This window comes from Anomaloglossus baeobatrachus, chromosome 1 (genome assembly GCF_048569485.1).
Source record: "Anomaloglossus baeobatrachus isolate aAnoBae1 chromosome 1, aAnoBae1.hap1, whole genome shotgun sequence".
Lineage (NCBI taxonomy): Eukaryota > Metazoa > Chordata > Amphibia > Anura > Aromobatidae > Anomaloglossus > Anomaloglossus baeobatrachus.
In genome coordinates, this window is record NC_134353.1 from 488,938,462 (window position 1) to 488,964,854 (window position 26,393).

Genomic DNA, 26,393 nt, shown 5'->3' on the forward strand with positions numbered 1-26,393 from the left:
AGGACTGGCAAACTTCATATAATTGAAGGGAGGATGGACAAATGTACAGAGACATACTTGATAAAAATCTGAACTTCATCTACCAGGATGATGACTATAAAAGAGTGAGTATTTCAGCAAGACAATGATACCAAACACTCAGGCAAGGAAACGCAACTGGTTTCAGAGACAGAAAATAAAGCTTCTAGAATGGCCCAGTCAAATCACCTGACATGAATCCAATAAATTAAATAAAAATCCATGGAACCCATGAAACCTTCAGGATTTGAGGAGTGACTTTATCGAAGAATGAACCAAAAATCACACGTGAGCAATGCAAGTGACTAGTTCCTCTATACAGGAGGCGTCTTGAAGCCACTTTTGTATGACGTATTCCATTAATTTCAGTAAGTGTGTTCATTTTTTTCGAGTGTCATTTCTCATTATTACACAATTAAAGTTAAGGACATCTGTGGCTTTATTTCTTTACTTGTTGGGATTGGATGGGTTGTAACAGACATCTAGGGAGAAACTCATGTCAATAGCACCTTTAGAAATAGATTTACTATATTTTTCGGATTATAAAACACGTACTTTTCCTCCCACAAATTTGGGAGGAAAATGAGGGGTGCGTTTTAAAATCCGAATATAGCTTACCAGGAGGTGGAGAATTGGTGCGGGGGCTGTACGGGTGGCTGGCTGTGTGTGCTGGATGTGTGGAGCAGGGCGTTGCATGTCCCAGATGCTCTGGCTTCAAATGATGGCGCCTGAAGTTGGCACGTGTGCCGATGGAGCTCTTGGCTCAAGATCTTGTCATTGAGCTGGGAGATCAATCTGCGCACGTGCTGCTCTGGGCGCCATTTCATTGAAGCCTGCACCGCCAACAAAGCATCTGGGACACCCGCCGCATCAGCCTTCTCCACGCTGCCAGGACAGCCCCTGCCCCCTATGCCTCCGCTCCACCACTGCTGCCACCCCTCCTCCAGTAAGACAACACCAGAGTATAAGACAGAACCCATTTTTTTCTCTCTACATTTGTGGTGCACCTTATAATCCATTGCGTCTTCCGAAGCAAAAAATAAGCTACTTAGAAAATTGGTGATGTGTTAAATACTTATGTCACCCAATGTGCATATTACTGAATAGGTATAAACACAACATGGACTGACAATACAGGTTCTCTGCTTCAGAGACTTTATTGGAAGGCCACAGGATTATTCCTTACCACAGGGCATAACTGGGCTATCTACTGTGCAACAGAATTTTCTAGGCAACAATTCTAATCAGGAAGCACTAGTTGAGCTTGATAGGCAACTGAGATAACGGCTTCAGAATTAGCAAAAATATTTTGGATGGCCACGTCATGTTACCGATACAGGACACCCCCCTTAGTTGTTCCTTTTAAAATATCATAAAGTAAAAAGAAAAAATATAGCATAAAAAAAACCCAAAAAAAACAGGTCAGCTGAGTTGAGGTTGGTTAGCGCTGATTTAATTTGCGGCTCCTGCTGGGATGTGGATAAGCCAGGTTTTGGTGGCCATTCATGTAAGTGTTATGATTGGTTAACAGTCTAGATGACATCTATTTTCTGATTGGTTATGAACACCGGTGTAGAAACAGAAGGGCTCTTTGTAGATGTAGTGCTGGGAGGTACAACGGTTACACACGTCCAATGCCTCACAGAGAGTATGTTATTCATGCAGGTACCTCTAGAACGGACTATTTCTATTTATTATGGCACACCAGTCACTGGCACAGAATTTCACCGAGTAGTGCAACTACAAGACACTCCGAACAGAACAACCCAACACTGACATGGTTGTGGTCTCCAGGTAGTGGGTGTCCTCCCAGAGGCTTGATATGCACAAAAAAAAGCATGCACAACAAAAACCCAAAACACATTTTCAGTGTCAAGTCATCTTCAGCTCAAAACTTTATCCATCCGAGCCTTTGCCGCACTGGATCACAGTATTCCAGCAAGTCTAAAGCAGAGTCCGGCATAAACTGGGCAAATTCATTCAAAAAACATACACACACCAGTGTAGGGAGCTGGAAAAAAAACCAAAAAAACAAAAAATGGTTAAAAAGGAAAAAGGCGGGCAGGATTTGATTTCTTTAGCATCCATCTCTTCCTAGATGAGTTTCAGCACAGCATAAATAAAATCTTCAAGAAATAAATACAAATTTGACTCCTGTGAGATCAGAAGAGAAATAGATTGTATCCATAAGGAAGGCTGTGATACCTCCACCCACATAGGAAGCTAATCCTGTGCTGTGAGGGAGGAAACAATGGCGGAGTGGGGTGTAAGGTCGGTCAAGAAGTTTCTCAGTGGTGCTTATGTGTCTTCATTCATTTCTTGGCTGTCGGACCGGGCAATCTTTCGTGGGGGCGCAGATGTTTCTCCTATTTCTAATTGGTCTTGGTCTCTTTTCTTTGCTGCATTCTGTAAACAGACAATAAATGGAAGTCACTGCGTTAGTTTTAAAAGCATGGAGATGATGTGGTTACTACTGATGAGCGAGCACTACCATGTTCAGTACTGGAAACGACCAGTTTTAAGCTCAAATGGGCTTGAGTCGAGTATAATGGAAGTGAATGGGAAAGTCAAGCAGTTTTCTATAAGAGCTGCTGGAAAAATGCTCCACTTCCCAATTGACTATACTCTGCACATAAGTCAAGCCCATCCAACTGCTCGTTAAGAGTACCAAGCGTGGCAGTACTCGCTCATCAGTAGTGGTTACTAGGTCAAAAGCATCTTCCAACACATCATACATAAAGAAAGGTTTCCCACCGGCCTTTTGAGTTAGGTTTGGGTTTGGGTTCACAATACTATGGTTAGCACCACAGGTATCTGCTGCTTTCTGAAGCCAATAACAGTACAACATGCTGGGCAATTCTTTCCTGTAGAGTAAAAAGAGTGGAAACCCAGCAGACCTATTGTAAAGTCAGTGGAATCAGTCACGACTTGAGCGAGTACCTAACTATTCGCACTCCCTATACTCATAATGAATACTTTCGAATACTCGCGTATGCATTCTGAATAGTGTGTGCAATGCAACTCAATGGGGAATAACTCAAAGTAACGAGTAACCTCAATTCCGCACTATGTGCTACTTGCACGAATAGTATGGCATTCAGGTTACTCGTTACTTTGAGTTTTTCTCTATTGACTTGCATTGCACATGCTAGTCAGAAAGAATACGAGTGTATTAGACACTATTCGTTATGAGTATAGGGAGTGCGAATAGTTAGGTACTCGCTCAACTCTAGTCACAACACAACTAAGGGCAATTTCACAAGCTGTGTGTGGGGCACATAATTCGGTCGCATAATACAGAACAAGCTAAGTAGATAGATTCCCACAAGTCTTAGCTATACATTGCAGGAAAGTTATGGTCAGCAATGGTCACGAGTTGCAGATATAAAGTCTGCAGTGTGATAATTCAGCATAGATCTCAGTTCCATTGGAAAAGGTGAAATCTGTGGCAAATCAGCAGCCTATTCTACATGTAACAAGTCCTCGGCTTACCCCAACAATGTGTGCTACAAAGCTTTAATCAAGTGTTTGCACAGCATATTACACATAACTAAGAGTAATCTGCACATTTCACACAGGGTAAATTCATGCTAGCCCCATGGCTTCTCCAAGTACTGCATTCAAAAACACAGTAGAAATGGTCCATATGAGGAGTAGAGTTGAGCGCGGTTCGTGGTTCTCCAGTTCTAGGCTCGAGTGATTTTTGGGCTGTTCGAGATCGAACTAGAACTCGAGCTTTTTGCTAAAAGCTCGATAGTTCTAGATACGTTCGAGAACGGTTCTAGCAGCAAAAAGCAGGGCTTTTTACAGCTACAGTGAGCAGGAGCCATCGCTGGCAGCCTGCCACAAGCTGGTAACCAAGATAAACATCGGGTATCCAAGCAAAGCGCTTTGGTTAGTAACCCGATGTTTATCTTAGTTACGTGCAGGAAGCCCACACTTTCCCGCTCAGCTCGCTCCACCCCCTCCTGCCCGCGGCATGTACACACACACACACATCCACCCCCCCCCGCCCCCTCTCCCCCGCCCGCCCGCCCGCCCGCCCGCTCGCTCGGCTTACCTGCGGTGATGAAGTCCCGCCATCCCGACCTCAGCGCTGTCACTGTCCTCCATGGCCGCCGCTTGTCACATCACCTCTCGCTTCCGACCCGAGACTGACTTGCGGTGACGTCACGGACCTCTCGCGATACTTGATGTGAAGCCGACGGTCATTGACCTCAGTGACAGGGGCTGTCAGTGTGCTGGAGATCAGCGCAGGTAATGTACCTCACTGACAGCAGCACTTGTCACCCCCCTGCAGTGACCTGGGCTGACCCATTGATGTTAGCTCAGGTCACTGCACTGCTCTCCCAGCCAATGGGGAACATCCTGCTCTTCATTGACTGGGACAGTGTGGATCGTCATGGCAACCCCTTGGATTACACCAGACCTGGATTTGTTTTTCAATCTAATAAATTGGTTAAAGAGGGAATGTATTGGGGAGTGTTTTTTCAAATAAAAATGTGTTTGTCGTCTATTTTTTTTTTATTACTGACTGGGTTGGTGATGTCGGGTATCTGATAGACGCCTGACCTCACCAACCCCAGGGCTTGATGCCAGGTGACATTACACATCTGGTATTAACCCCAAATATTACCCCGTTTGCCACCGCACCAGGGCGCGGGATGAGCTGGGGCGAAGCACCAGGATTGGCGCATCTAATGGATGCGCCACTTCTGGGGCGGCTGCGGCCTGCTATTTTTGGGCTGGGGAGATTCCAATAACCATGGACCTCCCTAGTCTGAGAATATCAGGCCCCAGCTGTCTGCTTTACCTTGGCTGGTGATCCAATTTTGGGGGACCCCTACGTGTTTTTTTTTTTAATTATTTATTTAATTTAAAATAACAGCGTGGGGTGCCCTCAGTTTTGGATTACCAGCCAAGGTGAGGTTGCCAGCTGTGGTCTGCAGGCTGCAGCCGTCTGCTTTACCCTAGCTGGCTACAAAACTAGGGGGAACCCTATGTCATTTTTTTCATTTTTTTGGCTAAATACAAAGCTAAGCACCCCTTAGTGCCACATGAAAGGTACCAAAGGGTGTTCCACCACTTTTTCTCCACTTTTTCTCCACTTTTTCTCCACTTTTTCTCCACTTTTTCTCCTCTTAATCTCCACTTTTTCTCTACTTTTTCTATGGTCGGTCTACCCATTAGCTCTGCCATGCATAGTGTAGCTCTACACCTACTGCACATGTTACTTTATGATTGACATCTCTTTCGTACCAGAGCTGTCCAAGTCTACTCTGACCCCATATTTGTCATTACTATATTGTCCTTGTACTGTATTATGACATTTGTATCATGTGTTTCATTTCTTGCTGTGTTGCAATTTTTTTGCTGCATCCCAATTGTACCTCTACATTGTTCGAGTTTATGTTATTGTTCTCTCACTCTTATGTGATACTGATTATTGTCATTTTTCATGATTACATGCAGATAAGTCCAATCTGACGAAGGCTCAGGCCGAAACGTCATTTGTAACTTGTTTTGGACAAAAACATATATGCTCATGAAAAAATTTTTTTCTTAATACGGACCAATATAGAGTGATTTTGCATTACTATCCGTTGTGACTTACTGACTTAGTCTGGGAGATATAGAGTGCCGAGGTTACTCACTAATTTTATCTATTATTACCTCTGAGCACCTATATACCAGTGAGCAGAGCTTCCTCTACAGTAGTTCTCCTGATTAGGCATGCCCTTACCTCATGAGCAGGGCATTGCAGCTTTGGTAGCAACCATTACGACATGGACTCTGCTGCTGTGGACCCGGGGAGAGTGAGTGCAGATTCATTGCACCCACACTCCTCACATGAAGGGTCCGCACTCCTAGAAAATGGGGGATACGTTCCCTGAGTGTCTCCCCCCCATATTCTAGACGGTCCAGAGTCGTCGTGGGACCCCTTTATTTTTTTTCTTACAATAAATTGGTGAAAGAGGAAATGTTTTGGGGACTGTTTTTTCAAATAAATTTCTTTTGTCGATTTTTTTTTTTTTTTGTTAGTACTGACAGTTTATGATGTTGGGTATCTAATAGACGCCATGACATCACAAACTGCTGGGCTTGATCTCAGGTGACTTTACAGCTAGTATCAACCCGATTTATTACCCCGTTTGCCACTGCACCAGGGCACGGGATGAGCTGGGGTGAAGCGCCAGGATTGGCGCATCTAGTGGATGCGCCACGTCTGGGGTGCCTGCGGCCTGCTATTTTTAGGCTGTGAAGGCCCAATAACTATGGACCTTCCCACCCTGAGAATACCAGACCACAGCTGTCCGCTTTACCTTGGCTGGTGATCCAATTTGGGGGGTCCCCTACTTTTATTGTGTAATTATTAATATTTATAAAATAATTATAAAAAAGAGCCTGAGGGGACCTCCACATTGGATCCCCAACCACGGTAAAGCTGCCAGCTGTGGTTTTCAGGCTACAGCCGTCTGCTTTACCCTAGCTGGCTATCAAAAATGGGGGGACCCAACGTAATTTTTTTTTTTTAACTATTTTTTAAATAGAAAAAATTAATGGGCTTCCCTGTATTTTGATTGCCAACCAAGGTAACGGCAGGCAGATGGGGGTGGCAACCCATAGCTGTCTGCTTTATCTGCGCTGAGAATCAAAAATACCGCGGAGCGCTACGTCATTTTTTTAAAGATTTATTTTTACAGCACTGTGATGTCCAGCAATCAAAATACAGGGAAGCCCATTTTATTTTTAGTTATTTAAATAAATAATTAAAAAAAATATATGTTAGCTCCCACTGCATTTTTTGTATTGCTAGCTAAGGGTAATCCAAGCAGCTACTGGCTGCTAACCCCCACTGCTTGGTGTTACCTTCACTGGCAATGGAAAATCCAGGGAAGCATTTTTTTTTTTTTTTGCCAAAAAGCTACAAAAAAAGGACGTGAGCTTCGCCATATTTTTGTATGCTAGCCAGGTATAGCAGGCAGGTGCTGGAAGAGTTGGATACAGCGCCAGAAGATGGCGCTTCTATGAAAATGCCATTTTCTGAGGTGGCTGCAGACTGCAATTCGCAGCAGTGGGGCCCAGAAAGCTCAGGCCAACCGGTGGTGCGGATTCCAATCCCAGCTGCCTAGTTGTACCTGGCTGGACACAAAAATGGGGCAAAGCCTACGTCATTTGTTTTCTAATTATTTCATGAAATTCATGAAATAATAAAAAAAGGGCTTCCCCTTTATTTTTGGTTCCCAGCCGGGTACAAATAGGCAACTGGGGGTTGGGGGCAGCCGTACCTGCCTGCTGTACCTGGCTAGCATACAAAAATATGGCGAAGCCACATAAGTTTTTTGCCCCCTGAAAAAATTCTGCATACAGTCCTGGATGGAGTATGCTGAGCCTTGTAGTTCTGCAGCTGCTGTCTGTCTGTATGGAGAAGAGCAGACAGCAGCTGCAGAACTACAAGGCTCAGCATACTCCATCCAGGACTGTATGCAGAAGTTTTTTGCCCACCAAAAAAATGACGTGGGCTTCGCCATATTTTTGTATGCTAGCCAGGTACAGCTGGCAGCCACGGGCTGCCTCCAACCCCCAGTTGCCTATTTGTACCCGGCTGGGAACCAAAAATATAGGGAAGCCCGTTTTTTTTAATTATTTCACTTATTTCATGAAATAATTAAAAAACAAATGACGTGGGCTTCGCCCTATTTTTGTGTCCAGCCGGGTACAACTAGGCAGCTGGGGATTGGAATCCGCAGCACAGGTTAGCCCGAGGTTTGTGGGCGCCTCTGCTGCGGATTTCAGTCCGCAGCCGTCCCAGAAAATGGCGCTCTCATAGAAGCGCCATCATCTGGCGCTGTATCCAACTCTTCCAACAGCCCTGGAGCCGGGTGGCTTGTTGGGTAATCATGAGTTAATACTGGCTTTGTTTTACCAGCCAGTATTAAGCCAGAGATTCTTAATGTCAGGCACGTTTGACCCGGCCATTAAGAATCTCCAATAAAGGGTTAAAAAAAGACACCACACAGAGAAAAAATACTTTAATAGAAATAAATACACAGACACATTAGAGACTCCATCTTTATTACCCCCTGTCAGCCCTCCACGATCCTGCTCTTCTGTCTTCTTTCTTTCTAGTGTAGTAGTAGTGACGATTGTAGTGAGGGGCATCACTTGGGGCTGGGGAACCTCCATCCTAACTACAATGCTCACTACAATCGGGAAGCAGCGTGCAGCCTTCACTCCGTGAGTGATCACTGCTGGCTGCTAGCGGTAACGCTGACAGACGCGTTACCATAGCAACGGTGCTCCCGGAGCCGCGGTTAGCGGTGACGTCACCGCTAACTGCGTTGCTATGGCAACGGTGATCTCCGTTAATGACCGGCTGTGTCAGCCGGTCCCTAACGGAACGGGGAGTCGACCGTGTGCTAGAGCATGTCGCCGGTACACGGCGATACACATATGTGCACCGTGTACCGGAGAGATGCACTCGCAGGTCCTACATGACGTGTCATAGTCATGTGACCAGTCTGTAGCCAATGAGATAATAGCCACGTGACTGGTCACATGGCTATTTTGACGTCACGATAGGTCCTGCTTCTCTGCTGGCAGTGCAGGTCACCGGGAGGATTCAGCGATCATCGGATGGAATAGCGGCAGGAGACAGAGTGCAGAAGGGATCGCGAGGACCGGTAAGTGTTATGGCAATGTTTATTAACTGTTTGTGTACATTTATAATGCATTTTTATGTGTTTGTGATTGCCTCCCATTATAGCCTATACGTTCGAGTTCGGTTCGTCGAACGTTCGACGAACCGAACTCGAACGGGACCCCCGTTCGGCGAACCGGCTTCGAGCCGAACCGGGACCGGTTCGCTCATCTCTAATGAGGAGTACATACAAGTGCATCTCAATAAATTCGAATATGATCAAAAAGTTAATTTCATTCATTAAATACAAAAAGGAAAAACACATATTATATAGAGTCATTACACACAGAGTGATTACAAGAGTTTATTTCTGTTAATGTTGATGATTATGGCTTACAGCTAATGAACACCCAAAAGTCATTATCTCAGAAAATTAGAATAATTACCACAAAACACCTGAAAGGCTTCCTAAGTATTTAAAAATGGTCCCTTAGTCTGGTTCATTAGGCTACACAATCATGGGGAAGAATGCTGACTTGACAGATGTCCAAAAAGCAGTCATTAAACGCACTTCACAAGGACAGTGGCCACAAAAAGTCATTGCTAAAGAAGCTGGCTGTAAACACAGTGCTGTACCCAAGGATATTAAATGGAAAGTTGAGTGGAAGGAAAAAGTGTGGTAGAAAAAGGTGCACAAGCAGCCTTGGCAGGATTGTTAAGAAAAGGCCATGCAAAAATTTGGGGAGATTCATAAGGAGTGGGCTGGTGCTGGAGTCAGTGCTTAAAGAGTCACCACACGCAGATGTATCCAGGACATGGGCTACAACGATCGTATTCCTCGTGTCAAGCCACTCATGACCAATAGACAACGCCAGAAGCATCTTACCTGGGCCAAGGAGAAAAAGAACTGGACTGTTGCTCAGTGGTCAAAAGGTGTCATTTTCAGATTAAAGTAAATTTTGCATTTCATTTGGAAATAAAAGATCCCAGAGTCTGGAGGAAGAGTGCAGAGGCTACAATCCAAGCTGCTGAGGGCTAGTATGACGTTTCCACTATCAGTGATGGTTTGGGGAGCCATGTCATCTGCTGATGTAGAGGTCCACTGTGATTTATCAAGACAAAAGTCAGCTTAGCCGTCTATCAGGAAATTTTAGAGCACTTCATGCTTCCCTCTGCCGACAAGCTTTTTGGAGATGGAAATGTCATTTTCCAGCAGGACTTGGCACCTGTCCACACTGGTTATTAAACCAGGTATTGGTACTTCTGGCACAGTATCACTGTGCTTTATTGGCCAGCAAACTCGCCTGACCTAAACCCCATAGAGGCTCTATGGGGTATTGTCAAAAGGAAGATGAGAGACATGAGACCCAAGAATGCAGATGAGCTGAAGGCTGCTATCAAAGAAGCCTGGCCTTCCATAACACCTTAGCAGTGCCACAAGCTGATCGCCTCCATGCCACCCTGCACTGATGCAGTAATTCATGCAAAAGGATCCCGACCAAGTATTGAGGGCATTTACTGTACAGACTTCAGTAGACCAACATTTCTGAGCTTAAAGTACATTTTTCAGTTGGTCTTACATAATATTCCAATTTTCTGAGATAATGACTTTTGGGTTTTCATTGGCTGTAAGCCATAATCAAACATTAACAGAAATAAACACTTGAAATAAATCACTCTGTGTGTAATGACTATATAATATACGTATTTCACTTTTTGTATTTAATTATTTAAATAAATTAACTGTTTGATGATATTCTAAGTTATTGAGATGCACTTGTACTTCTATGTCAAGAACCCGAGTGATCTCGCTGAAGGAAAGAGCTGTATGCAAACTTTGTTACATGCATGAACATATGCAAACAATGATATTAAAAGAGGAATTATATTGAAGAGGATCATCTTTATAAAGTCCAGAATGGAATTGGATAAAGAAATTGCAATACACACAAGGGTGGTGAGATAGATGGCATGAGACCGCATAGTCAAATGATTGCTTTCACTGTTCCTGAACTCTAATCCTCAAGAGCCACTGACAGATCATGTTCTCAGGACCTCCTTAGTATTGCATCTGTGCTAATGCCATCACCTCCTGTACAATACTAAGGAATTATGAAGAGATGATGTATTGGTGTGCCTTGAGGAACACTGCTGTAGACGAGACGTCACCGTTGAAGCACCATCCATGAAAATCTGGCCTATAGGACATTTTTCTAGGAAAGCAGACATTCCTTTTAAGTCTACTGATCAACACCCCTATCAGAAGTGTCTTAGTATAACTCATCTGTATGAGGAAGTTTACACTTTTTTTTGTCTAAAAGAGAAGCTTTCCTGCCAGGAAGTACCGTGTTTTTCGGATTATAAGACCTACTTTTCCTCCCAAAAATTTGGAAGGAAAAGGAGGGGTGCATCATACAGTCTGAATGTAGCTTACCAGGAGATGGTAGAAAGGGGTAGCAGGAGGCAGGGTCCACGCTGCTGCGGGTGGTGAGGCAGGGGCCATCCTGAAAATGTCGGAGGTGCGGGCTTCAAATAAAGGGTGCCTTGAGTCAGCACGTGCGCAGAAGGAGCTCTCGGCTCAAGATCTCATTTGCGTACGCGCCGCTTTTGCCCATTCATCTCACAGCAGAAAACTTAAAAAACAAAATAGCACCCACAATTGGCGCATGCACAGAGGAAATTTCTGCTGGTCATTGAGCTGATCGCTCAATCTGAGCATGCGCCAACTCCGGGTGCCATTTCCTTGAAGCCCACATCGCCAATGGTTTCTGTATGTTGTCTACCACACAGCGCCCGCTGCAAGTATCTGGGACACCTGATGCACCGCCCACAGCATTGCCCTGCTTCCAGGGATCTTGCTCCACCACCGCTGCCGGCACTCCCCCCCTTCCCCCTTACCCCAAAGTAAGACACCACCAGATTATAAGACGGACCTCATTTTTTTTAATCTTTTTCTCTAAATTTGGGGTGCGTTTTATAATCCAGCACGTCTTAATAAACTGAAAAATACGATAAATCACCAAACAGGAGAAGAGAGCATTTCAAGCTGTCCAAACAGCGGCATAGATTCTAGCTCTTATTCAGAGAAGAAAGCTCTTACCTTCTTGCCCCATTGCTGATGTAGATAACGCAAAAGTATATTTGTTTTCTCTGTAACTATGACTGAAGGGAGAGAAAAAAAAAATAAAAAAAATAAAAAAGTTAAAAAACCATCACGTGACAAGAATCTAGCCAAACAAAAATAAATAAAAAATAAAAAAAAAAAAAAAAAACAAAAACCCACTTACTTTGGTCAGAAGGGTACTCTCTTGTAGGCAGGTAAACTGAGGGCCGTCTATTCTGCAAGAAAATTCCTCAAATGTTACATTAAGCAGCGTAGAAAAGGATGCTCAGGTATTCTTACAGTAGCAGTTAATCATTTCCAAACACCATTTACGAATTGACGAATTGCACGTCGGGTTGTTCAATGTTCCCGAGGCAGCACACATCGCAGTGTGTGACACCCCGGGAACATTGAACAGATCTTACCTGCCTTCCGCCGGCAATGCGGAGGGAAGGAGGTGGGAGGGATGTTTACGTCCCGCTCATCTCCGCCCCTATTGGCCGGCTGCCGCGTGACGTCGATGTGACGCCAAACGTCCCTCCCACTCCAGGAAGTGGACGTTCGCCGCCCACATCAAGGTCGTATGGACGGGTAAGTGCGTGTGACGGGGGTTAATCGTTTGTGCGGCAAGTTCAACAAATTGAACGTGCCACACATACGATGGGGGCGTTGCAAATCGCATAAGATATCGTATGCGAAATTGCAACGTGTAAAGCAGGCTTAAGTTACAGAATTGCAATGTATCTGTAAGAATCGGATGCCACCATGCTATGGGCATTCGATATTCGTCCCGCACACATATAGACTTGAATGGGTGAGACTGGAATGGATGATTCCAGAGTAAAACTGAGCATGCTGCAATATTTATTTTCTCCACTGATAGTTAAAAAAAAAAAAAAAAAAAAGTGGCATAAAACGCAATCAAAAAGTTATATGTGAATAGCAAAGGTATAACTGAACACGTCATCTTGATCCACAAAAAACAAGCCCCCACTCAGGCGAGTCAGTAGAAAAATAAAAAAAGCGCCATTCTGAGGGCTCTAGCGCTTTTTATTTTTCTACTGTGTCAGCCTGAGTCAGTAAAAAAAGCAAAATTGCTGAGCGCAAAAATATGCATCAAAAAATTATTATGTCAATGTCAAAACCAGTGGGGAAACAAATATAATCCCAGTGTGTACATAGACAGATATCCACCAAATATCAATAGAAAGGAGAAAAAAAAAAAAAAAAAAGTGGACCGAAGTGCATGGAATTAAAACATTTTTATTAGATACATTTTTTAAAAAAAGTTAAAATGGGACAAAAACATAAATAAGCTTTGAAGACATTAAATACAATGAGCAATGAATATAGTGGGCACAACATAAAAGAAAAGGAACCATATAGATCAGTAAGCGAAAGAATTTTTGTACTTAAAGGGAATCACCAGGATTTTCCTATATACCCTAAAGCCAGTGCTATACTGGCACTATCAGGCTGAGTCTATACATACCTGTAGTGGTCAGCTCAGATGTATAGGCTTTGAAACGCAAGTAAAGTTAATAAAATTAGCAGCTTATGGAGTGACAGCAGCTGAGGATCAGATAATAACGCCTGTTATTTATGCTAATTCTATTATACAATGGATTTACTTTTTGACTAGGAAGGACCTGTGCTGATGTCATACCCATGTGATCAGAAGGGCAGGGCATGATCCAACAAAGCTGATACTAGGAAGTAACATTTCTGTTGGCTGAGGCCACGCCCCTTCTGGTCACATGGGTATGACATCAGCACAGGACCTTCTAGTCAAAAAGTAAATCGATTCTTTAACTCCTTCACAACCGGCCGATTTTTCGCTTTCCGTTTTTTTTTTCCGCCATAACATAACATAACATAACTTTTTTTATTTTTCAGTCAATCTTGCCATGTGAGGGCTCATTTTTTTGCGGAACAAGCTGTACTTTTAAATGAAACCATAAGTTTTACCATATAATGTACTGGAAAATGGCAAACAAATTCCAAATGCAGAAATATTGCTAAAAAATTGCAATAGCACTTTTTTTGAGATATTTTATTCACTATATGGTAAAACTGATGTGTAGGTGTGATGCCTCAGGTCTGTGAGTTTGTAGATACCAAACATGTATAGGTTTACTTTTATATAAGGGGGTACACACAAAAAAAAAAAAATTCCAAAAAAAGTGGCGCACGTTTTACGCCATATTCCGTGACCCTTAGCGTTCTTATTTTTCGGGATCTATGGCTCAGTGACTGCTTATTTTTTCCGTCTCGAGCTGACGTTTTTAACAGTACCATTTTTGCGCAGATGCTACGCTTTGATCGCCTGTTATTGCATTTTGCGCAAAATTTGTGGCGAACAGAAAAGCGTAATTTTGGTGTGTGCATTTTTTTTGCCGCTACGCCGTTTACTGATCAGGTTAATTGATTTTATATTTTGATAGATCGGGCGTTTCTGAACGCGGCGATACAAAATGTGTGTATATTTTTTTAACCCTTTAATTTTCAATGGGGGGAAAATTTTTTTTTTTATTTTACCAGTGCCCCTAGGGGGCTATATGGATCAACAATCCGATCGCTCTGCCATATCTGCTGATCACAGCTGTACAGCTGTAAACCGCAGATATGCTCATTTTCTACTTCACTCGGCTCCGGGCCGAGTGAAACCGAAAGTAATTCATGTGAGCTACAGGAGTCATCACATGACCCTGTGCTACCATGACAACCACCGCAAGTCACGTGATCACGTCACATGACTTCCGGTATCTGGGTTAAACAGCACGAACAGATAACGATTCTGCTCGTGCCTAGCAGGCACACATCTCAGCTGTGAAAATGAGCTGAGATGTGCGCCGATCGCGGCAAGCTGCAGACTGCGGGAAGTAACACTATGACAGCTAGGACGTAATATTACTGCCCGCAATCATTAAGGGGTTAATAGGATTAGCATAAATAACAGGGGGAGGGGATAACTATGAATATCCAACCCAACTATTATCTGATCCTCAGCTGCTGTCACTCCATAAGCTGCTAATTTTATAAACTTTCCGTTCTTGGATTTTAAAACCTATACATCCGAGCTGACCACTACAGGTGTGTATAGAATCAGCCTGATAGTGCCAGTATAGCACTGGCTTTAGGTTATATACGAAAATCCTGGTGATTGGTGCGCTTTAAACAAGTCACAGAAATTAAGAGAGCATATTGCTATATCTCATAGGAAACCCCAATTGGAAAAAACAGAGAAATATGTATATAAAACTGTATTATGGACATGTGTCATTGTTAATGATTGTAAATCAAAGGGGTTCACAGAGAGAAGACCAGTGGGGTACGGTGTCTGCATTCAGAGCTCCCAATATTAAAGAAGTAGAGCATCTGGATATCAGAGAAAAATGATCATAGTAAATAAACAGCCAGTGTAATCCGGACAAAAAGGGTTAAGTATTACCAGGAAGATTAATGCAGATCACAGAATTACCCAAACTGGAAACCTCAACGTACGTTTTGCTTGCTTTATCAAGGGGCATATGGCGCTGCAAAAACAAAGTTTCTATAAAGTCACTTTTAGAGTACAGAAGCAGCTAAACTATATATATATATATATATATATAAAGCTAACCATAAAAATAAAGCTCTCAGTTATACCACACTGAGTGGTGTTGGAAAAAAAATAAAAAAAAAAAAATGAAATTCTGCAATTTTCTTTGTATTTACAACATTCATTTTGCCATAAATTTGACCTGGCAGTGGGATTCTCCAGGTCAGTACGATTACTTAGACACCAAACATGTACAGTTTTCGCTTCATTTAAGTGGTGGTGGGGGGGGATTAACATATTGCTTGTGTAGCAACTTACGGACACGGATCTAAATTTATTTCCCATTTTGACAGATCAGCCTTTTATGAATACAGCTAAACCAAATGTGTATTTTTTATTGTTGTAAAAAAGGTGGTGATTTTAACTTTTGTTTACATATTTTTTTATTTTAAATATTTTATTGCATTTAATAGCCCCTAAGGGGACTTGAACCTGCAATGATCGATCACTTGTTCTATATACAGCAATGCCACAGCATTGAAGAAAGCACAGTCTCCTATGAACGTCAACCATGGGCTGTTCACAGGAGTGCTGTGATGACAGACACTGGGTCTTCACAGCCTTCCCCTGGCTATCATGACAACGCATCGGCATCCAGTGATCGCTCTAAATGGCAAGGAGTCCGCAAAAGGTTAAATCGCTCATGTTCATATTGCACTTCTCGCAAGGGCACTCTTTAAATTTTTGCCTCAGGTAGCAGGAAAGCCAGAATCGGCACTAACAGCCAAACTTGGTGACACTGTATATCCACAAGTCAAGATCACTTTGCAGTCACCAGCAAAATACGTCTGCACTGATCTTGAGCTTCATCCTCCCTTATCCTTTTGCCAACGCCCAGAAGGTGAGGGAAGGAATGACATCAAGAATGTGAGCAGATTCTAACCACTTTTAGGCTAAGACCGCACTTTGCGTTTCCACCTGCGTTTCAGCTGCTTTTTAGGTCCGTTTTGAGAAGCACCTTTTTCTTGCCATAAGGCATGCGTTTTGATTTTCCAGCAAAGTCTATGGAAAATGGTGATTTTCAGACCGCACTTTGTGTTTTAAAACGCTGCGTTTAATTTGCATATTTTGTGGCAAAAACCATGCGTTCAAAGAAGCAGCATGTCACTTGTTTTTGCCATTTTGGGTGCGTTTTGCTAACATTGAAGTCTGAGAAATGGCAAAAAACAAGATTCCTTCAAATTCCTGCGTTTTACCTGCTTTTTATGTGCAGAAAACATGCTTTTTTGACTACCAAAACGCATGCTTTTTGGACATCAAAATAATGATTTGATATGTCCCTTTACACACACAGTCCGACAATTAAATGTGATAAAAATATGCATTTATTGCTATATTAGCGATAAAATGTATATTACCCCTATAATTTTATGAAAAATATCCATTTTCATTATTTTTTCCATTAATATAGATTTTATCTTTTTTTTTTCTATTTTTTTCCATTCTGTATGACTGTTTAAACTTTATTTAGCAGTGTCTTGTTCAAAACGCATCTGTGAAAACGCAGGTGAAAGAGCATGCAGAAAGCACTGAAAACGCATCTAAAACGCGGTAAATACGCATGCGTTTTCAGCGCTAAAGTTCTGAAAAAGGCAACTTTGGTCAAATCAATTAAAGGGAACCTGTCAGCAGAAATGTCCCCTAAAACCTAACAGATTCCCCCTCTGCAGCTCCTGGGCTGCATTCTATAAAGGTCCCTGTTATGATTGTGCCCACTTTCTGACCGAAAAAAAGTGTTTATAAAGTTGTACCTTTTTGGCTTCTGATTCTGTAAATCCGTCACGGGGGCGGGCTGCCTGATGGCCGTTATTCTGCCCCCTGGTCCTGTATGCCGCCCCCATCGCTGATTTCAATACTTCTGGACGCCGCCCACTGCTCCAGCCATCCCCGCGCATGCCCAGTGCCCATCTCTCGGGGATGAGCACTGTGCCCAGCGTCACCGCTGGTGACGTGCACGCAGGGTTAAGATTATGGGCGGTGCTGTGATGTTTATTCCTAAGCAACCGCCCATAATCGCGGGACCGCGCTTTCCCCCTGGGCCTGCTTCTTTCTGCGCAAGCGCGCTGCTGCTGACCTCACTTCGCCTCCTTCCCATCTTGCCCCGAGGCAGGAAATAGATGGGAAGAGCGCGGAGCAGTGACTACACCGAAAGCGCGGTCCCGCGATTATGGGCGGTTGCTTAGGAATAAACATCACAGCACCGCCCATAATCTTAACCCTGCGTGCACGTCACCAGCGGTGACGCTGGGCACAGTGCTCATCCCCGAGAGATGGGCACTGGACATGCGCGGGGATGGCTGGAGCAGTGGGCGGCGTCCAGAAGTATTGAAATCAGCGATGGGGGCGGCATACAGGACCAGGGGGCAGAATAACGGCCATCAGGCAGCCCGCCCCCGTGACGGATTTACAGAATCAGAAGCCAAAAAGGTACAACTTTATAAACACTTTTTTTCGGTCAGAAAGTGGGCACAATCATAACAGGGACCTTTATAGAATGCAGCCCAGGAGCTGCAGAGGGGGAATCTGTTAGGTTTTAGGGGACATTTCTGCTGACAGGTTCCCTTTAAGCCCAAAACGTGCGTTTAGAACTGCAAGCAGGTGAACGCAAAGTGCGGTCTCAGCCTTACTGCTGTTGTAATGTGAGCTAGCAGTACACTAGGTGTCATAACGGCATATTAAGCCAGACAGCATATCACTGCTAATCTATCATAGCGGTAAATCCTTATGGCAAGTTCTGTCTTACCGAGTAGAGGCGCACACACACACACACACACACACACTATAGAACAACCCCCCCAAAATGCAAAGGTAAAATTATGAGCATCACATGTCCTATGGAAAGTTACTTACTGAGGCTTTACACACAGAATCTGCATGAAATCTGCTAAAGTTGCTCTCATTGTACACGGGTAGGCCTTTTAAAAAGTCCGCCTAAAGCAAGAAAAGAAAAAGTGAGTCTTATAAATCGAGGCACATAAGGGCTACGGTCCATTATTTGCTGCTCACAGGTTAGTTATGGCAAAGATTTCGTCAGTGGAATACGGTGGATTCAATGCATGCAAATAGGTGTGGCCAGAACATTGCATGTCATGGTGCGGAGCACATTTATCACACAGGTTACATTCCTGAAGGCCCTGGGAAACTTGTAGGTTATTCTCTTTGCATTCCACCAGTCACAACATTTTTTTTCTTTCTCGCTCAGCATAGCTGTGAGAGCTTTACTTCACATAGGTTCCATTTTGCATACATAAAGGAGGATTTTATGTAGATGTTTACTTTGCAACACAAATTCAGACAGGCGGCAATTCTGCAGTGTGCACAGATCATAACCAATGTGACAAGTTTATAGATAAAATACTTACAGTTGTGACAATACCAAACATGTCTTTCTATATTTTAGGGATTTTATTGTAAAACGCCACGTGTGGGTCTCAGCACTTTTCTTCAATCCTCCCTTTTTTTTTTCCTCTCAAATACTATAAAAGGATTATTAATTTCTGACAACTGACAAATCAATACCATTACACCAGGACCGGCGTCAGCACCTGGGCAAATGCCAGGGTCCTCAACCGCCGCGGAGGCCCACTCGCCACTGTCAGTGATCAGTTGTGCGGTCCCTGGGCCGAGTTCTGGGGACCGAAGTTCATCTGTGGGCGGAGCTAGCACGCCTTTCACTCCTGTCCCACAGAGGAAGAGAGAGGAGCAGCAGCACCAGGAAGCAGGTCCATAACTGCATGTGCAAACCCCTCCCCTTAGATGTATGGGGCCCCAGACCAGTATGGGCCAGCCCCCCAGACCAGTATGGGCCAGCCCCCCAGACCAGTATGGGCCAGCCCCCCAGACCAGTATGGGCCAGCCCCCCAGACCAGTATGGGCCAGCCCCCCAGACCAGTATGCGCCAGCCCCCCAGACCAGTATGCGCCAGCCCCCCAGACCAGTATGCGCCAGCCCCCCAGACCAGTATGCGCCAGCCCCCCAGACCAGTATGCGCCAGCCCCCCAGAAACGTCTATGCTCCCAGCCTCTAATGTCACGTGTATATATATAGCAGTGTCAGTGTGTACTGTGCGTGGCTAGGTCTGTTAAAGTGACGGACATCACACAGCACAGTCTGCACAGCCACATGCCCAGGAGGAGCTGTACGGAGACAAGCGGGGGGAGGTGAGTGAGGCTGCCGGCTTACCCATTTTAAAAATCTGTAATAAACGAACGTACGTGTGTCTGTGTATTAAAGTATGTATGTATTACTGTATGTGTATATCTGTGTATGTGCGTGTCCGTCTGTGCATGGGGCCCACTGAGACTTTTTCGCCCACGGCCAACGAAAACCTTGAGCCGGCTCTGCGTAATACACTTGTGGTACTAAATCGCTATGCCCTGACAACTGCCAGCGTATGACGTATTGGTCAAACTAGCCTTCAATAGACCCCAGGTATGTCTCTCGATCCTGGGATCATTCTCAGCCTCTACCTCGGCATGTTACAGTCTGTACTATGTATTAAAGCTTTGTGATCACGTGATTGGAAGATTAGCATATACATTATACGTAAAAATAATGTGGTCACAACTCTCAATTATTGACTTTCAGGTCTATCATTAATCCCATTCCCACAGATGTATAAAATCCAACCATTGCCAGTCTGCTTGTACAGACATTTGTGAAAGGCTGGTTCATGCCAAAGACCTCACTGAATGAGCGTGGTTCTGTACTTGGATCCCACAATAGTAAACATGGCATTTCTTACATATTCCAAGGGTATATCAAACTTTTTTCTTTCATGTGCCTCATCACTAACAGGCCGGAAGTAGCTGCATACTAGCCAGTTGTGCTTTGTGCTGTTCTTTGCTGGCATAGACCGCTTCTACCGGCGATACCGTGGCTTCATCAACAGAGCGGAGGCTTATCTGCTCTTCTCTGGAGATGCGGTGGGACAGCTGATATTCTGATTTACAGCTGGCTTCTTGCTGCCAATGAGCATTGTGTCAGCGGTCTTACCACGTCTCCAGAGCAGAGCAGATGAGAAGCCTCTCCTCTGTTGATGAAGCCAAGGTATCACCGGTAGAAGCGGTCTATGCCAGCAAAGAACAGCGCCGAGCAGAACTGGCTAGTATGCAGCTACTTCCGGCCTGTTAGTTCTTAGGCACATTATTATTATTTTTTTTTTTTTCAAAGCCTTTAATGGTACTATTGAGACATGAAATAATTTAGGAACCACAGCGACCCATGTAAATTACACAGCGGGGCTAACGCCCTACGAGCTCAGTAACTGCCGGGCTCCAAACCTCCACTGTTATTACTGTGTGCACAAATACCATCCATATGGGCACATGGGCACAGTTGGGAGAGTTTGGTGTGGAGATCCTGGTCTCAGCCCTATCAAATACCATATTTTTCAGGTTAGACACATTTTTCATCCCAAAAATTTGGGTGGAAAATGAGGGGTGCATCTTACAATCCAAATGTAGCTTACAGAGAGGTGGATAATGGGCGCTGGGCTGCGGTGGCTTTGTGGAGCAGGGCGTGTTTAAGATGCTCTGGCATCAAATAATAGCGCCCGGATTCGGTGCGTGCACAACTGGAGCTTTTGGCTCAAAAGCTCATCTACGCACGCGCAGCTTCAGGACCATTAGTCTCCCAGCAGTGGACTTAAGGAAAACAGCACCCAGAGGTGGCACTTGCGCACATATCAGCTTATCATTGAGCTGAGAGCTAAATCTGCACACGCACTGACTTCAAACGCCATTTCTTTGAAGACCACACTGCCGATAGAGTATCTGTGACACTTGCCACACCGTCCTTCTCCACACAGCCAGCACAGACCCTACCACTGCCAGCACAGACCCTACCGCTGCCAGCACAGACCCTACCGCTGCCAGCACAGACCCTACCGCTGCCAGCACAGACCCTACCGCTGCCAGCACAGACCCTACCGCTGCCAGCACAGACCCTACCGCTGCCAGCACAGACCTTACCGCTGCCAGCACAGACCTTACCGCTGCCAGCACAGACCTTACCGCTGCCAGCACAGACCTTACCGCTGCCAGCACAGACCTTACCGCTGCCAGCACAGACCTTACCGCTGCCAGCACAGACCTTACCGCTGCCAGCACAGACCTTACCGCTGCCAGCACAGACCTTACCGCTGCACAGTCCCTGCCTCCCGTGAACCACCACTGCCACACCCCCTTCTGATAAGACACCACCGGAGTATAAGACAGACTCCATTTTTTGTTCTCCCTAAATTTGGGGTGAGTCTTATAATCCAGCGCGTCTTATAAAAACGAAAAATACGGTATATTTGATATGAAATAGAACGGAGATTACAAGCCAGGCTCAGCGTCTGACCTCACAAATGATCTTCTGAATGAAAGTGCAAAAAAGTCCCACAGACGCTCCAAAATCTTATGTAAAGGTTCCTCAGAAGAGTGGGAACTGTTAGAACTGTACAGTGGGAAAGAACCGAACACTGGGGCCTGTGGCATTAGACTAGCATGTAATAGAGGCTCTTGGTGGACCTCAGGAGATCTATGGGGGCTATGCCCCCCCATTCCAGACAGCAGCACGGTGGCCACCAATGTGACATATTGCAGGGCTGATGGGTTGTCAGTCACCTGCAGGCCACCCCTCCTAGGCACTCCTGTATAACATGGGGCCTTAGAGAGGGGATGGTCACCACAGTGCAGCCATACTGCCTCACACCACAACTTTCCCAGAAAGGAATGGCTGACACTGAAGACAGGAATAGGACACACATGGAGGCAGAAGAGCAGAGGCCTCTGAGCATGCACACGGCTGAATACACAGCGCCCGCAGCCTCCCACCCCCTACATGGCCCTGCAGCCACCATGCCAGCCCCTCCCTGCTGGGACCTCCTGCGTCCACAGCCATGTACCAGCACTATATACACACCATCATCAGCCAGCTCCAGCCTCGCCTGCTCACACAAACCACCGCGGGAGCGTCTCCCAGAAACCACGCCTCCCATTGGCCGCCACGCGAGAGCTATGCCTTCAGATCTGCACATCTACTGGCTGTTTCCAGTTTCTGTCATAGTACTAGCATTTCAGTTGGCTTTTCAGTTAGCTGTCAGTGACGTCACCAGTGCTAGCAGGTTAGGATGCACAGGAAAAGGCATGTGTTTCTGTCGGTGAAGTTGCTATTGGCTTACGGTGTCCCGCAAGTCATCATGGGAATTGTAGTTTTCCGAGCGGCGGTGTGTGTGACGCCATTGGCCTGTCCTGCACAGCGCTCCGCTAGTCATCACCTGCTTACAGTCGGTGCAGCGCCGCTCTTGTAGGGTTTAGCGCCATGTTACATGCATATTAAATGTTTATCATTGTAAAGATGGAGGGAAAAAACAAACACTAAGGGTATGTGCGCACGTTGCTTTTTACCTGCTTTTTACCTGCTTTTTTGCTGCTTTTTCTTCTGCGCTGTTTAATGCCAAAATGGATGTGTTCTTCTATTCAAGCAAAGTCTATGGGAATTTGGGTTTCTTGTTCACACTATGTTGTTCAAAATGCTGCCTTTTTGAGGCAGAACTTTGGTCAAAAACTCAGCTTTTCAAAGAAGCAACATGTCAATTGTTTTTGCCATTTGGGTTTTGCACTGCAAAGCTGAGTTTTTGACCAAAGTTCTGCCACAAAAAGGCAGCATTTTGAACAACATAGTGTGAACAAGAAACCCAAATTCCCATAGACTTTGCTTGAATAGAAGAGCACATCCATTTTGGCATTAAACAGCGCAGAAGAAAAAGCAGCAAAAAAGCAGGTAAAAAGCAGGTAAAAAGCAATGTGCGCATATACCCTTAGGCTAGTTTCACACTTGCGTTGGACGGGATCCGTAGCATTGCGTTGTGTGACGCAACGGATGCGTTGCATATAGTGGCACAACGCATGCTACAGATCGTACAAAATAACGCAATCCGTTGTAGGTTTTTTCCTTGACTTTACATATCTGAGCATGCGCAGTTGTGTAAAGACAGCTGCGTTAACGGAATCCGCCACCATAGGCGTCCATTATAAAAACAACGGACGCCTAACGGATTCCTGCAGGTTGCGTTTTTTTGACACTCCGCTAAGTGCAGAAAAACGCTACATGCAGCGTTCCATCCGCCCGACGCTCACTGACGGTCAGCGTCAAAACAACTGATGCGCCGCGGGGCGGATGCAATGCAAGACCATCCGTTGCTATCCGTAGCTAATAGAAGTCTATGAGGAATATAACGGTTTCCTGTAACGGTTACCGTAATTCCTCAAGGCTGCGGATAGCAACGGATCCCGTCCAACGCAAGTGTGAAACTAGCCTTATGTGTAACCTACTAATGACTGAAATAGTGCCTCAACTTTCTATGGTTTGGTTATTTAACCCCTTTACCCCCTGCCCATTTTCTGTTTTTTTTTTTTTTTTTTGCTCCCCTTCTTCTGAGAGCCATAACTCTGTCAATCTTGCCATATGAGGGCTTGTTTATCGCGGGACGAGTTGTGAAAGTGCGGTTGCATGATTGTTTTTGGGATATTTTATTCACCATGTTCACTATATGGTAAAACTGATGTGTGGGTGTGATGCCTCAGGTCGGATCGAGTTCGTAGACACCAAACATGTATAGGTTTACTTTTATCTAAGGGGTTAAAAAAATTCAGAAGCTTGTCCAAAAAAAAGTGGCGCACGTTTTGCACCATATTCTGTAATCCATATTATTCTCATTTTTCGGGATCTGAGGCTTAGTGATGGCTTATTTTTTGCGTCTTGAGCTGATGTTTTTAACGGTACCATTTTTGCACAGATGCTACGTTTTGATCGGCTGTTATTGCATTTTGCGCTAAGGTTGTGACCAAAATACTTAATTTTGGTGTTTGGAATTTTTTTTCGTCACTACGCCGTTTACCGATCATATTAATTGATTGATGACCCTGTGCTACCATGGCAACCATCGGCTCACAGTGATCACGTCACAGGGCCGCCGATGGAGCTGGGTAACTAAAGATTTACCGTGGTGGGTATTTAAATAACTGTCACATTTTTATATCACGATTTAAAGGGTTAACAATCGCAGGTCCACTTGTGCCTGCGAGGCACACGTCAGCTGTGCAAATCAGCTGGCATGTCCGTGGATCGCCGGCAGCTGCAAGTGATTACAACTATATAGGTTAGGACGTAATGTTACGGACCGTAGTCATTAAGGGGTTAATATTGTCAGGGTACACAAGGGCTTGTTTTTGTCATGAATGCCACTATTTATTCACCATACAGTGGACTGGAAAATGGATGGAATTGTTAAAAAAAAACCAAAAAACATACAGCCATTTTTGTTTGAGTGCGATGACATGATTTTTTATTATTATGATTATTATTATTATATATATATATATATGTATATATATTACAATATACATTTACTTTGCGGACGGTGCAACAATATAAAACGCCTGGTTGGTCTACATATTACCCTGCAATGATGTTTTAGCGCATCAGTGCGGAGTGAACTGCTGTGGGGCTGGATGCCGTGTGTCAGACACAGCCAGACTCCCTACAGAAGGCAGGGATGGTTTATTACCACCTCTGCCTTCCTCTGTATAGATAGTATAGGAAGCTGAAAGACTGTGGCAGGCTTTTTTTTAGCCTAAGAAAGGAATACATACAAAATGTATAGAAATATAAAAATAAGTTTTCATACTCCTGATTGGATCCAGTTCTGACTTTGGATCTAATAAAATTGCATGTGTGATTCCAACTTCGTTTTGATAAAAAAAAATAACATGTATAACCTTGGGTAATGGCTTGCATTTTGTTTTAGCATGACTAGCTGACTGGTTAACAAGTATGGAGTCCTCCTGACAGTTCTGACAAATGTGTTACGGGATGTTGAATTTCATTGCCACATTCTTTTTATTTCCAGGACAGTGCACAGCTAAGAGAGTACTACAACGTTGGCAGACCTTAGGGCTTTGACTAAGCACTGGATCACCTTAAGGTGTTTCCATGGCCTTGGTAATGTCTGACAGATGTACACTGCCTGGCATAATACACCACAATACATACAGAAGTTATGTAATGTTTACATTAGCAGTCGTATGGTTAAGTATCCTAGTACAAGTGCTTCTCAATAAACTAGAATATCATGAAAAAATACAAAAAGCAAAACGCATATATTATATAGAGCCATTACACACAGAGGGATCTATTTCATGTTTATTTCTCTTAATGTTGATGATTATGGCTTACAGCCAATGAAAACCCAAAAGTTATTATCTCAGAAAATTAGAATATTATATAAGACCAACTGAAAAAATGATTTGACACTCCGAAATGTTGGCGTCTACTGAAAAGTCTGTACGGTAAATGCCTCAATACTTGGTCGGGATCCTTTTGCATGAATTACTGCATCACTGCATGGCATGGAGGCGATCAGCCTGTGGCACCGCTGAGGTGTTATGGAAGCCCAGGTTGCTTTGATAGCAGCCTTCAGCTTGTCTGCATTGTTGGGTCTGGTGTCTCTTCATCTTCCTCTTGAAAATACCCCATAGATTCTCCATGGCAGGGGTGGGGAACCTTTTTACTACCAGGGGCCATTTGTAAATTTATACCAATCTTCGAAGGCCGCACAAAATTATCAATGTGAAAATCAAGCAATTAACTCAAACCTACTTTGGTGGCCAGAGCTGCTTCTCTTTGGTGCAGCTGTTAATTTTCGGTGATATTGAGGACGTAATGTTGCTTTTGACAACTACCGTATTTTTCAGATTATAAGACGCACTTCTTATACCCGAAATGTTGGGGGAAAGTGGGGTGTGTGTCTTTTAGTCTGAATGTGGCTGCGGGGAATGAGGGTGCTGAGTTGGAGCAGGTCATCTGTGGCATGCACAGGCTGTAGCAGCCTGCCGTAATCACGTGGGCCCGCTCATTTCATATGCACACCCATCCTCCTGCCCATCATCCCTCAGCACTGAAACCGGTGCTGACAGGTGGGCGGGATGATGGGTGCTCATAATGGTGCACGCATAATTAACAGCTGGCCCGCATGATCCCCC

General features: G+C 44.5%; 1 protein-coding gene across 1 annotated transcript; it reads right to left on the reverse strand.

Annotated features, from left to right (window-relative positions):
* Window positions 1-1,146: 1,146 nt before the first annotated feature.
* On the reverse strand, window positions 1,147-22,374 carry DDA1 (DET1 and DDB1 associated 1). Its single transcript, XM_075338454.1, has 5 exons — window positions 22,273-22,374; window positions 18,214-18,294; window positions 11,947-11,998; window positions 11,760-11,821; window positions 1,147-2,424 (listed from the first exon to the last, which is right to left on the reverse strand). Exons 1-5 carry the CDS (start codon window positions 22,276-22,278, stop codon window positions 2,317-2,319), a joined length of 309 nt encoding a protein of 102 aa, XP_075194569.1. The 5' UTR covers window positions 22,279-22,374; the 3' UTR covers window positions 1,147-2,316.
* Between the last annotated feature and the right edge of the window lie 4,019 nt (window positions 22,375-26,393).

Excerpts from the sequence above, each read along its gene's own strand:
- DDA1 (XM_075338454.1), bottom strand. Across the intron at positions 11,822-11,946 it reads AGAGTACCCTTCTGACCAAA|TCATAGTTACAGAGAAAACA; the intron begins GTAAGTGGGTTT and ends CTCTCCCTTCAG. Across the intron at positions 2,425-11,759 it reads ATCAGCAATGGGGCAAGAAG|AATGCAGCAAAGAAAAGAGA; the intron begins GTAAGAGCTTTC and ends GTCTGTTTACAG.